At 44.4% G+C, this 13152-nt stretch overlaps 1 protein-coding gene across 3 annotated transcripts in view; it reads left to right on the forward strand.

Annotated features, from left to right (window-relative positions):
* LOC130842893 (neurotrophin receptor-interacting factor homolog) overlaps nucleotides 1-8148 on the forward strand; it is a 50051-nt gene extending 41903 nt beyond the window's left edge. For 2 of the 3 annotated variants that reach the window (XM_057719434.1, XM_057719435.1), the window contains exon 5: nucleotides 1663-8148. In XM_057719434.1, the coding sequence (XP_057575417.1) occupies nucleotides 1663-5138 (3476 nt within the window). In that variant the 3' untranslated portion in view covers nucleotides 5139-8148. The remainder of the gene's footprint in view (nucleotides 1-1662) is intronic. The other variant, XM_057719448.1, reaches the window with a different exon arrangement.
* The last annotated feature ends 5004 nt before the right edge of the window (nucleotides 8149-13152 follow it).

Raw genomic sequence — 13152 nt, forward strand, 5'->3', positions numbered from 1 at the left:
CCTTCATGGGGCTGTTGTTTCATTTGTAAATTTCTCATCATTAGAGATTCCAAGGCAGCACCCCAAAGGAACACAGCAGAGTCTTGAGAAGGAGAACAGTATTGGTTGTGGGGGGTGTTGGGCAAAGATAAGGAGCTTCCCCAAGAGGGAAAGAAGGTCTTTGTTTGACACAAGGGAAACGTCCTCCTGGAAGTCAAAGGACAGCCAGAGAGTGTCTGTCATACTTTGCCACATGGAGGATCTTCATCTCTTTGGCAGTCATGGGGAGAGAAGCATGGGACCCTGGGCAAAGGCTTTGATATTACTGGATGTGGGTGGCCACCTGGCTGAAAAGGACAGTTGTGTGGGCAAAGTGACAAGTAAAAAGGGAATCCTGGAGTCAGGCGAGGTCCTAAGCAGGGAGCCTGTAGCACTCTTTGTTAGAAGCCCAGTGTCTTCGTCAGGCGGAGGAGTCCCCTTCAGAACCATAACAAGGCTGATGACATCAACAGTACCATGTATAACAGTGCACCGTGTGCCAGACACTGTGTGAGGCTCACATCCTGATTCGTTTACACCTCAAAGTAACCCTTGTTAGCTAAGCATTCTTTTTCCTGGCTTACCGCCAAAGGAATCAAGCCTCAGAAGGCGCCAGCTGCTGGAGTCCCCTTGTGACCCAATCTGGCCCAGCACCCTGCTTCAGGGACCATAGCACTTTCCTGAGAAGTCAGTAACATCAGTTCTGGAGGGGTTAAAGAGACATTTTTTTCTCTGTGGGCAGCCTGAAGCAGTAGTAGAAATGGTGCATTGAGAACATTAAGTTAGTGTTGGTATTGGGATCTCGTTTCAGTATCCAGCAGCAGGAAATAGACTGTGGATTGTAAGGTCGAGCACATGTTAGCATCCTGTTTCCTGTGACTGCTGTAACAGATTACCAACTGGGTGGCTTAAAACAACACGAATTGATTTTCCCACAGTTCTGGAGGCTAGAACCCCGAAATCAGTGTCATTGAGTTCAAATCAAGGTGCAGCAGGGCCATGTTCCCTCCAGAGGCTCCAGTAGGGAATTCATTCCTTGTCTCTTCCAGGTTCTGGTGGCTGTGGGTTTCCTTGGTCTGTGCCCACAGCATCACTTCAGTCTTTAAGGCCAACACCTTCAGCTTTTGTTGCTCTGTGTTCAGAATGCGTTCTCTCTGTGTATCAAATCTCCCTCTGCCTCCCTTTTATAAGGATACTTGTGATAACATTTGGGGCCCACACAGATAATCTCCCCACTTCAAATACTTAACGCATCTGCAAAAATACGTTTTCAAAATAAGGTACCATATTGACAGCTCCCAGCAAAGAGGATGTAGGTACCTGTTGTGGTGGTTGAGGGCTTTATACCTTTAGACCCCAATTTTTGTGTGTGGGTTTCTCCTTTAATCTTCACCCTTTCCTGCTTATCTTATTGCTCTGCTCCCTATTTGGGGACCAGTCCTCCTGGGTCATCTCTTGCTTGGTTTTTTCTATTTTACCACTGATTTCCTATTTGCTGAGCCATCCCTCCCTTTCACACCCTGCATGAAATTACAGTCTATGGATTAGAACCCAGAGATACCTCTCATACTTGGTGGTCTCCTTCATCCCATTGTCCCCTTCTAATGCTTCTCCAGTAATTCAGGCAATTTGGATTTCTTTCAGATTGGAAGACTACACTTGAAAAGAAAGAGTCAGCTTCTGAAGAGGATATTGCTAGGGAAGAGCCATCTCACCACATGAAAATGAAACATTGTGTACAGGAGGAAGGCCCCTGGTTGGTGTCATTAGGAGAAGTGCAGCATTGGAGGGACCAGCTCGGGAAGCACCATGAGGACTCTCTGAGTCGGACAGTACTTACCTCAGAGAGACTTTTTGCTCAAGAGGGGAGTTATGAGCCTGACCTCAGGGGAAGTTATCTGAGTTTAAGCCTTCCACCTCCAACATTACCCACAAGAACACATTTCCATGAGCTCAACTTGCAAGTTAAAAAGTTGAAACAAAACTCAATTTTCATTAATCATCAGAAAGACTGCGCTGATCTGAAGCCCTGTGAAGATTATCAAAGTGCTAGAGCCTTCTCTCAGAGCATCTACTTGAATAAACTTGCAAATGTTGAAACGGAAAGTAAAAAACTTTATGATTATGCTGTCAGTAGTGACTCTTTCTGCGGTACCTCCCTTCATTTTCTTAGTAGAATTTTTTCAGCAGAGAATAGTAAGGCAGAGAATAGTAAGGGCTATGGAAACATTGTTAATCATAGCATGTCTCTGAATGAACACAAGCCAATGAGTTTTGGAGAAAGTCACTACGAGTGTGACAAATGCCTTGTACAAACTGAAATAAGTGATCCTGGAGAGGCACCATTCAGATGTGAGGAGGACTGTGATGCCTTCCACATGGCCTTGTCTTTTACTGACTGTGACATTATTCAGACTGGAAAGAAGCCCTATGCATGTAATCAGTGTGCAAAATCTTTCAGCTGTTGCTCTAAGCTTGTTGTACACCAGAGAACACACACTGGAGAAAAGCCCTATGAATGTACTCAGTGTGGGAAGTCTTTCAGCCAGAGCTACGACCTTGTTGTACACCAAAGAATTCACACTGGAGAAAAGCCCTATGAATGTAACCAGTGTGGGAAATCCTTCACCCAGAGTTCCAAACTTATTAGGCATCAACGAACTCACACTGGAGAAAAACCATATAAATGTCACGAATGTGAAAAATCTTTCAGGTGGAACTCTAACCTTATTGTACATCAAAGAATTCATACTGGAGAGAAACCTTATGAGTGTGCTCATTGTGGAAAGTCCTTCAGTCAAAGCTCTGACTTTGTCGCACATGAAAGGACTCACACTGGAGAGAGACCCTATGAATGTAACCAGTGTGGAAAATCCTTCATTCGAAGCACTCAGCTTGTTAGGCATCTGCGGATTCATACTGGAGAGAAGCCGTATAAATGCAGTCAGTGTGACAAAGCCTTCACTGGGAGCTCTCACCTTATTGAACATCAGAGAACTCACACTGGAGAGAAACCGTTTGAATGTAGTCAGTGTGGGAAAGGCTTCACTGGGAGCTCTTATCTTCATTCACATCAGAGAATTCATTCTGGAGAGAAACCCTATGAGTGTAACAACTGTGGGAAAGCTTTTCGGCAGCGATCTCAGCTTGTCGTGCATCAGCGAACACATACTGGGGAGAAACCTTATGAATGCAGTCACTGTGGAAAAGCTTTCAGCCAGCGGTCTCCCTTCATTGTGCATCAGAGAACACACATTGGAGAGAAGCCCTATCAGTGTAACATGTGTGTTAAAGCCTTCAGTCAGAGGTCACGCCTTATTGAACATCAGAGAACACATACTGGAGAAAAGCCCTATGAATGCACTGACTGTGGAAAAGCCTTCAATGATCGATCAACCCTTACAAAACATAAGAGGACACACACTGGGGAAAAACCCTATGAATGTAATTATTGTGAAAAGGCCTTTAGCCAGCGGTGTCAACTTACTAGACATCTGAGAATCCATACTGGAGAGAAACCTTATGAGTGTGGTCATTGTGGAAAGCCCTTCAGTCAAAGCTCTGACTTTGTCGCACATGAAAGGACTCACACTGGAGAGAGACCCTATGAATGTAACCAGTGTGGAAAATCCTTCATTCGAAGCACTCAGCTTGTTAGGCATCTGCGGATTCATACTGGAGAGAAGCCGTATAAATGCAGTCAGTGTGACAAAGCCTTCAATGAGAGCTCTCACCTTATTGAACATCAGAGAACTCACACTGGAGAGAAACCGTTTGAATGTAGTCAGTGTGGGGAAGGCTTCACTGGAAGCTCTCACCTTCTTTCTCATCAGAGAATTCATTCTGGAGAGAAACCCTATGAGTGTAACAACTGTGGGAAAGCTTTGCGGCAGCGATCTCAGCTTGTCGTGCATCAGCGAACGCATACTGGAGAGAAACCTTATGAATGCAGTCACTGTGGAAAAGCTTTAAGCCAGCGGTCTCCCTTCATTGTGCATCAGAGAACACACATTGGAGAGAAGCCCTATCAGTGTAACATGTGTGTTAAAGCCTTCAGTCAGAGGTCACGCCTTATTGAACATCAGAGAACACATACTGGAGAAAAGCCCTATGAATGCACTGACTGTGGAAAAGCCTTCAATGATCGATCAACCCTTACAAAACATAAGAGGACACACACTGGGGAAAAACCCTATGAATGTAATTATTGTGAAAAGGCCTTTAGCCAGCGGTGTCAACTTACTAGACATCTGAGAATCCATACTGGAGAGAAACCTTATGAGTGTGCTCATTGTGGAAAGTCCTTCAGTCAAAGCTCTGACTTTGTCGCACATGAAAGGACTCACACTGGAGAGAGACCCTATGAATGTAACCAGTGTGGAAAATCCTTCATTCGAAGCACTCAGCTTGTTAGGCATCTGCGGATTCATACTGGAGAGAAGCCGTATAAATGCAGTCAGTGTGACAAAGCCTTCAATGAGAGCTCTCACCTTATTGAACATCAGAGAACTCACACTGGAGAGAAACCGTTTGAATGTAGTCAGTGTGGGAAAGGCTTCACTGGAAGTTCTTACCTTCTTTCACATCAGAGAATTCATTCTGGAGAGAAACCCTATGAGTGTAACAACTGTGGGAAAGCTTTTCGGCAGCGATCTCAGCTTGTCGTGCATCAGCGAACACATACTGGGGAGAAACCTTATGAATGCAGTCACTGTGGAAAAGCTTTCAGCCAGCGGTCTCCCTTCATTGTGCATCAGAGAACACACATTGGAGAGAAGCCCTATCAGTGTAACATGTGTGTTAAAGCCTTCAGTCAGAGGTCACGCCTTATTGAACATCAGAGAACACATACTGGAGAAAAGCCCTATGAATGCACTGACTGTGGAAAAGCCTTCAATGATCGATCAACCCTTACAAAACATAAGAGGACACACACTGGGGAAAAACCCTATGAATGTAATTATTGTGAAAAGGCCTTTAGCCAGCGGTGTCAACTTACTAGGCATCAGAGAATCCATACTGGAGAGAAACCCTATGAATGTAATGAGTGTGGGAAAGCTTTCACTTTTAGTACATCCCTTATTCAACATGAGAAAACCCATAGGAGAGAAACCCTGTGAATAATCAAGATGGAAAAGCTTACTGCCAAACTTTCTTTACTAGACATCAGATGACCAAGGTATGACACTTAGAGTGTGGTCTAATGACTGCATGCATCAGAGTTGCTTGGAGTGTGTGTGTTGAAACTGCACATTACCAAGCTTACCCTCATCTTACTAAATCAGAATCTCTAGCAGTAAAGCCCAGTAGGCTGCAGTTTCCAAAAGCAGCACAGGTGATTTGTATGTATACTAAAATAGTCTGCATTTAGGTGAGATGCTTTGAATATGACCACTGATGAAAAACATTCAGTCAGAGCTCCCAACAGGAGTTAGAAAACTCAGAATGGATCTGTACCCACCAGATAATCTTTTTAGTGCAAACAGCCACCCAGACTCAATCAGACGTTGTCTCTGTAACACATTCCTGCAAGTGATGGGGAACTGAAAGATATTCTTGACTAGAGCCCCAAACATTCAACCTAAGAAGAAACCATTGCATGAGGAAGTTGGTGTTTAGAGATGAAATTTGAAGTCAGCCATGTTTGATATAAACCAGCAATTAAAAACGCAAATTGGGGAATTCCCTGGCAGTCTAGTGGTTAGGACTTGGTGCTTTCACTGCTGGGGCCCAGATTTGATCCCTAGTTAGGGAACTAAGATCCTGCAAAGTGCATGGTGCAGCAAGGAAAAAAAGAAAGGAAGGAAGGAAGAAAACACAAACTGAAGGAGGACTAATGATGGGACGTCTTCTAAAATGATTTTTATTGAAATTAAAAGTAGACTGAATTTTCCAGGGGCTTCTGTCGTGCTCTAAATTAACTTTGTTGCTCAGTTCAGTTGACTGTAATCAAAAGATGTCAAGTGAAGTGAAAACAGGACCCAAAATAGTATATTCACAAAATGTAACAACATATAAAAGCATGTGCACAGATAGTTGGTTAAGAAGGTCAGCTCGGCAGCGTGTTCAAAGAAAGGCTGAAGTGTAAACAATGGTGAAGCAATGGGAGAGGCCATTACTGCAGGTTTGAGCAAGGTGAAAGCAGGTGAAAGAACATCACCTGGAGGTGCAGAGTGGGAAAGAAGGAAGCCAGGAACTTGTAAAGAGGGGGTTGCAGCAGTGGAGGTCACAGCCCCAGTAGAGCTGTAGATTGATGAGTGGGACAGGAAAGTAGGGTTCATTGAAGGTCTGTACATGAAACTCCTACTTTGTTCCCCCTTCTCTTGCATTAAGTATCTGGCTCTGGGTAAGCAAAAAATATAGTAGAAAATGAGTTATGTGCTAAAAAAGAAGTCTGAGGGACTAGGGAATCTGGTGTATTATGCACCAGAACATGGGCTGCTTTATTTTGGCATTTCAGGGACCTTGATCCTAACAGCTGGTTTCTACGCTTTTCATCCCAAAGCAAAGTGTGCCATGAAACCAGCAACACCCATCTGTGGAGTTCCCTGTGCTTTCTGAGAGCTTCTTCAGTATGGACAAGAGCCCAGGAGTGAAAGATGGAGAAAGCCCACAACATGAAAGAAAAAGTATCTAAGATAAAACAGAAAAAACAATGCCAAAAAGAACAGATGTTCAGGGGAACCAAATATTTTAAATGTTTTATTCTAGGAGTGAGTCAAGAAATAATTGCAGGGACTTTCTAGGTGGCGCAGTGGTTAAGACCCCACCTGCCAATGCAGGGGACACAGCTTCAATCCCTGCTCCAGGAAGATCCCACATGCCAAGGAGCAATTGAGCCTGTGCTCTAGAGCCTGTGAGCCACAACTGTTGAGCCTGTGTGCTGCAACTACTGAAGTCCATGCGCCTAGAGCCCGTGTTCCACAACAAGAGAGGCCACTGCAATGAGGAGCCTGGGCACCGCAATGAAGAGCAGCCCCTGCTCACTGCAACTAGAGAAAGCCCATGTGCAGCGATGAAGACCCAATGCAGCCAATTAATTAATTAATTAAAAAATAGTTGCAAATGAAAAACAAACCCAAGATGCTCTTTTGAAAAGAGTTATGAGAATGAGAATAGACTTTATGATGTTAAGACTGTTGGGCCAAAAAGACAAGAAAAGACCAAAAGACAGAAAAGAAAGAGGGAAACTTCTCCAGAGCTGAAAGCTCTTCAGATCATGGATAGATCCACCCAGCATGAGAAATTGAGAAGACAATTAAGACATCACAGAAGCTTCTGGAAAGAATTTTAAAACAAAGGAATATTTTTTAAGGAAAAGGAATATTTCTTCTAATTAAAAAAAAAAGTTAATCAGACTTCAAAGTAAACACATTGAGGAAAATGTACAGATCGTACAAGACAATTGTAGTCCAAATGTGACGCAAACTTTAGAAAGGAGTATTCATTTGACCCTGATGTTAATAATTTTTCCTGGAAGAGGCAAAGGACTCAGGAAGTTGGAAAAACAGAGGGGGAAATATAATCCTATTGTTTTGATTGGCCCTTCATTGAACAGAGTTTGCGTAGCTGTGATATAAGCAGTAGATACTGTTTTGTTTTAATTTTAGGAAGAAACCTAGAGCTATGACATAAGGCATTTCTTAGTGGCAACAGAGCGATGCACCATTGTTCCCAGTCTTGCCACCAATAGTAATGGCACAGGCTGTGGCTGTTGCAAAGTAGAAGGGGGAAGCGAAGTAGAATGGAGGGAGAGTCTCCCATATCCTCATCTTTGGAAGCAGGCTTTTAACTGTAATACATTGGGTTACTTAGGAGACCAGAATTTGAGCTCAAAATGGTAATGTGACAGAAGTTGGAAGCAAATAGAGGAGCAGTGATATGAGTCAAATCAAAATTCCTTAGAGCAGGAAACCAGTAAAGTCTATAGACCATGAGAGAGCAGAATTACAGAGGTAGTCTCAGGAAGAGTCAGGAGAGAAATGGCTGAGAGTGGTTGATAGGATCTGTGGATGTTGGATAAGCTGGGGCAGGAGACGACTGCTTTCCATTTTAAACTCTCCGTAGTGTTTCATTCCCTGGTGGCACACTTCTTATTTGGGTAACAAATTTCAAATGTGTTCCTATAGGTGAGCAAAACTGCAGTTGCTTTGCGGGATTGTGTACAAGTTTCCTTTAATTCATTGTTGCTGTAAACTGAAGATTAAAGAAGCAAGAACCTAAAGAAAAGATGTCAGGCTCTTCTGTTTTGCCAGTCGATTCCAGTAGAGCAGGAAGGCTCCTTGGCTTCTTAGATGTCCTTGGAATCATCGGGGGTGGTTGAGTCTTTTAAGGCTCTAAGACACGATTTCCCAGAAGCCTTATTGCTGGGAAGTCCGTGGGTCCCAGAGTGGGAGCTCGGAGAGGTGCTGGTATCCTGGGACAGCTGCATGGATGAGATAGGAGTGTGAATTTGTGTACCCACCAAGTACTGAATGTACCTGCCCAAGGCCACTCTGGCAGTTACCTGGTATTTACTTTCCGTAAGACCCAATAAGTAACAGCCCTCATGATTCACATGAGACCCGGAGGTTGAGACAGGAAAAGCCTTCCCGCAGTGGCCTGTGCAGAACATAGAGGGCTTCACTGCCTGGTTAGGCAGTTGGTCCTGCTGCTGAGACCAACCTTGTGTAGCTTTCAGAGGATGCTGGGGCCTGGGAGGAAGGACTTGCCCAGCAGATCTAGCAAAGTGAGTGTTGACAGTGTTGAACGAACATCTGAGAGACATTTCCATTCAGCAGGTCTCGAAAGTAGCCTCTTCCGTGAAGGCGCTACTTAGAGACTTGGTACAGAAGATGCGTGTGATGCTGCAGTGCCCTCAAGTCCTTCCCAAAATGGGGCCACCACACAGGAGCTTAGGGGTTGTGATTCCTGGAGACCACGCCCTTGTGGGAGCACACAAGAAGGATGTGTGTGGGTGGGCGGGGAGGAACGGAAGGACAGCAGCTGCTGTGTACACAGTGAGTGCTTTAGGCCCTGCTCTGAGACGGGTTTTACCCTTTCATAAATCGGAGGCTCTTAAGGACCCAAGAAGTGAGCTTATTTGAAATTGGAACCGGAGACCTTTTCGTCCAAATGATTCCCATGCCCAGAGGCTAGTGGTTCCAAATCGAAACATGCATAAGACCCACCTGAAAGGCAGTATTAGAATTACAGCTTACTGGGCCCATCTTAACATGTTGTAAAGAGTCGTCTCAAAATTGCATATCCATATATCTATTTCATCTTTGTTGGTTTCACTTACATTTGTGGCTTATTTTTTAAAGGACCCTAAACAGATACCATATCTGTGTTACATGTGACCCAGGGGCTCCTTTTAAAAGAAATCCATTCCCACCCCCCTTTTTAAAATACAGATACCAAAATAATCCTGATATATTTTTGATACAACCAGTAGTGAAACTATTGGTGGCCCACAAGACCACTCCCACATCCAGAGATTTTTCTAGAAGAATCCATGGGACTCAGCATCTAGCTATACTCACAGCTCAGATTTATGGCAGTGGTGTATTAAGGGTACAAGGTTGGAGGACTTCCCTGGTGGTCCAGTGGTTAAGACTCCATGCTTGCACTTCAGGGGGCACAGGTTCAATTCCTGGCAGGGAAAGTTCCGGATGCCACACGGTGCAGACAAAAAAAGAAAAGTGCTCAGTATATCATGTTCAGGGACTTCCTGGTGGTCCATTGTGTAAGACTCCATACTTCCAATTCAGGGGGTGCAGGTTCCATCCCTGATTGAGGAACTAACATGCTGCATGGCGCAGCTGAAATTAAAAATAAAGGCTACACAGTTGGATCACAAGGGAAAAGGCAGGCAAAGTCTGGGTGAATCCATGTGCAGGCTTCCACCACTCTCCCTCCCCTGAGGGGAGTCGTGCAAACCACACCCGGGGACCAGGAAGAAGGCACCTTCTGCCCAGCAGGTACCGCGCTGCAGACTCCCAGGAGGAAAGCAGACGCTTGGGATAAATCACAGTGTTTCACAATTGAGGCACAGTGAGACAGTCTTATCAGTTAGGGTACAAACAACACTAAAAGCCAAGTTCCCAAATACCAGCCAAGGGCCAAACCTGCACACAGGATCTTCTAAAACTCTCAGCCTCAGGCCTGCTGTGTTAATCCTTTTTGCACAAGCTTTCCTATCTCCTTAAACATGAATTCAACTAGCAGTATTTACAGTACCAGTTCCATTAAACTGTTTAAACCACAGCTCTGTCTACACATGTGGATGAAGCACGTGGTTCATATAGTTCCCGCTTGGGATTGGTTTCCAGAAACATGGCACGTCAGTCCTGACATTCTTTCCGTGATCGCATCTTGTAGACTTGAATCCCATTTGCACTGCTCCAGGCGTAGCTGACAGTGTCTTGATAAGAGAACAAAAAATGATTTTTTTGCTGTTTTTTCCTCATGTAAACACCCTGAATATAAAATGCAAATTTATGTGCTAAACAGTCTTAATAACATCGAGGTCAAGTTTACCAGCAGAACTTTAAAAAATATGTATTTATTTATGTATTTATTTATTTATTTGACTGCACCAGGTCTTAGTTGTGGCACACAGGACTTTTGGTTGTGGCATGCAAATTCTCAGTTGCAGCATGTGGGATCTAGTTCCCTGACCAGGGATTGAACCCAGCCCCCCTCCCCCCAGTTGGGAGCTCGGACCACCCATGCTGTTACCCACGGGACCACCAGAGAAGCCCCACCAGCAGGACTTTTATTTACTGTGCAGGCGTGTCGCATCACGATATTTTCCCTTCATCTCTGGAGGGAAAATGAAGTATCCCTCCAGTTGCAGAACCCTGCCCTGCTCTGCTCTTAGACACAGGACATGTGGGGAAAAGCCCTCCAACTGGAGCTGGGGGAGATGTAGATAGCTCAAGGGTGGCTTCTGTATCTCCTGCACAGGTGGAAACCCTCCCTATATTGCTGGGCTTAGAGCCAGTGAGGAGGGACCTCCTGTGCCTACTGAACACTGAGGCCCCACATCCAGCCACCCCTAGTGGCAAACAGCCTGTCCATTGACCCGCATTCGCATTTGAAGAGTCTACATCTGACCACTTCTCCACAGGAGCCTTTCCCGGGTAGTTTGGGGATCCCAGTCACCCTGCAGTCTATCCTGGAAACGCTCCACTCCAGCAGTGTCGCCTTCCTCTGCGGTCCTGGTGTTTGGCCCCTCCCTCTGTGCTGGGCTCCCCAGGAAGGTGATCTCAGCAGCTCAGAGGAGAGGGCAGGAAGCTATTCCTAGCTGCCGGGCCTGGCCAGAGAATCCTCAGCAGAGCAGGTACCCCACAAATGCTGGATGAACTGACAGAGTGAGCACACAGTAAGCAAAGGGTCTGAAATTAGCTGGCAAATATGCAACAAAGACAGTCCAAAGTCCTTAGAAGGAATGATTCAAGTGTGGCCTGAAAGTAGAACTAACCTAGAGGATTAAGGAAACACAGATTCAAAGGGCAAGTCACTTCTCCTGTCTGTTGGCTTTGCAAGGATTCCTTTCAAATTGTAAAGCCCCGTGTCAGGGGCTGGTAAGGGGGATACACTGATGGAGAAGTGTTGAGGGGCAGAGGGGCAGAGTTTCCAGAAAGGCACTTGTCTGGGATATGAAGGCTTTGCAGGGTTTCAGACCAGTTCACTCAATAACCCTCTGTTCTGCAGAGGGATGTTTTTTTACGTGACATAATCAGAATTGCTTTTATTATTATTTTTTTAATATTTATTTATTTATTTACTTGGCTGCACCAGGTCTTAGTTGCGGCAGGTAGGATCTTTTCTTGGTTGCAGCACACAGGATCTTTGTTGTGGCATATGAACTCTTAGTTGTAGCATGTGGCATCTAGTTCCCTGACCAGGGATCGAACTCAGGCCCCCTGCATTGGGAGTTTGGAGTCTTAGCCACTGGACCACCAAGGAAGTCCCCTGCAGAAGGATATTTATGTTGATAAAAGTTAAAATCTACAAAGATTTTCAATGGCCATATACCTTTAGAAATAATCCAGCTGAACTACCAGGAAAACGGATAAATCTGCAGTGATTCAGGGAAACTTCTAACATATTTCTCTCAGAAAAATGGCTGATGAAGCAGAAAATTGATTCGTCATGCAGCAGTGTTTAATAAGCTTGACATAATCATCATAATACTTATAGCCACAGGCTCATAAAGCAGTGTCCTCATTTTGTTAATTTATTTTTTATTGACGTATAGTTGATTTATAATGTCATGTTAGTTTCAGGTATGTAGCACAGCAATTCAGTTATATATATATAAATATATAAATAGTGAACAAACTGTATATATGTTATATATTTATATATATAGAGGGGGGGGAAAGAAATGTGGCAAAATGTTAACAGTTGGTAAACCTACATGGAAAAAATAGGAGTTAATTGGACTATTAACTTTTTTTTAAGATTTTATTTTTTATTCTATTTTTATTTATTTATTTTTGGCTGCCTTGGGTCTTTGTTGCTGTGCACGGGCTTTCTCTAGTTGTGGTGATCGGGGGCCACTCTTCACTGCAGTACACAGGCTTCTCAGTGGGGTGGCTTCTCTTGTTGTGGAGCATGGGCTCTGGGTGCATGGGCTTCAGTAGTTGTGGCACACAGGCTCAGTAGTTGTGGCTCACGGGCTCTAGAGTGCAGGCTCAGTAGTTGTGGCACATAGGCTTAGTTACTCCTCAGCATGTGGGATCTTCCCGGCCAGGGATTGGACCCATGTCCCCTGCATTGGCAGACGGATTCTTAACTGCTGTGCCACCAGGGAAGCCCTGGACTATTAACTTCTCTGTTTAAATTTCTCTGAAACATTTCAATATAAAAAGGTGGGTGAAATAGTGTCCCTGGCCCATACTTTGAGAACTACTGCAATAGATAAAACCCTACAATATAATTAAGGAGAAAGCAAAACTACAAGTCATAGAAAAGAAACAATTAAAATAATAGGGAAACATCCAAGATTCAGCAGGACCTGGAGTAAAGTTGAGCCCAGTGACTGATTTCAAAATAAATACAGAGAAGATAATAGACCCAACACCCCACCACCACCTTCCCCACCCTCTGGGGGCTGCTGCTAAAGAGAACGCAATAGATCCT

This window comes from Hippopotamus amphibius, unplaced genomic scaffold (genome assembly GCF_030028045.1).
Source record: "Hippopotamus amphibius kiboko isolate mHipAmp2 unplaced genomic scaffold, mHipAmp2.hap2 H_1, whole genome shotgun sequence".
NCBI classification, from domain to species: Eukaryota; Metazoa; Chordata; class Mammalia; order Artiodactyla; family Hippopotamidae; genus Hippopotamus; species Hippopotamus amphibius.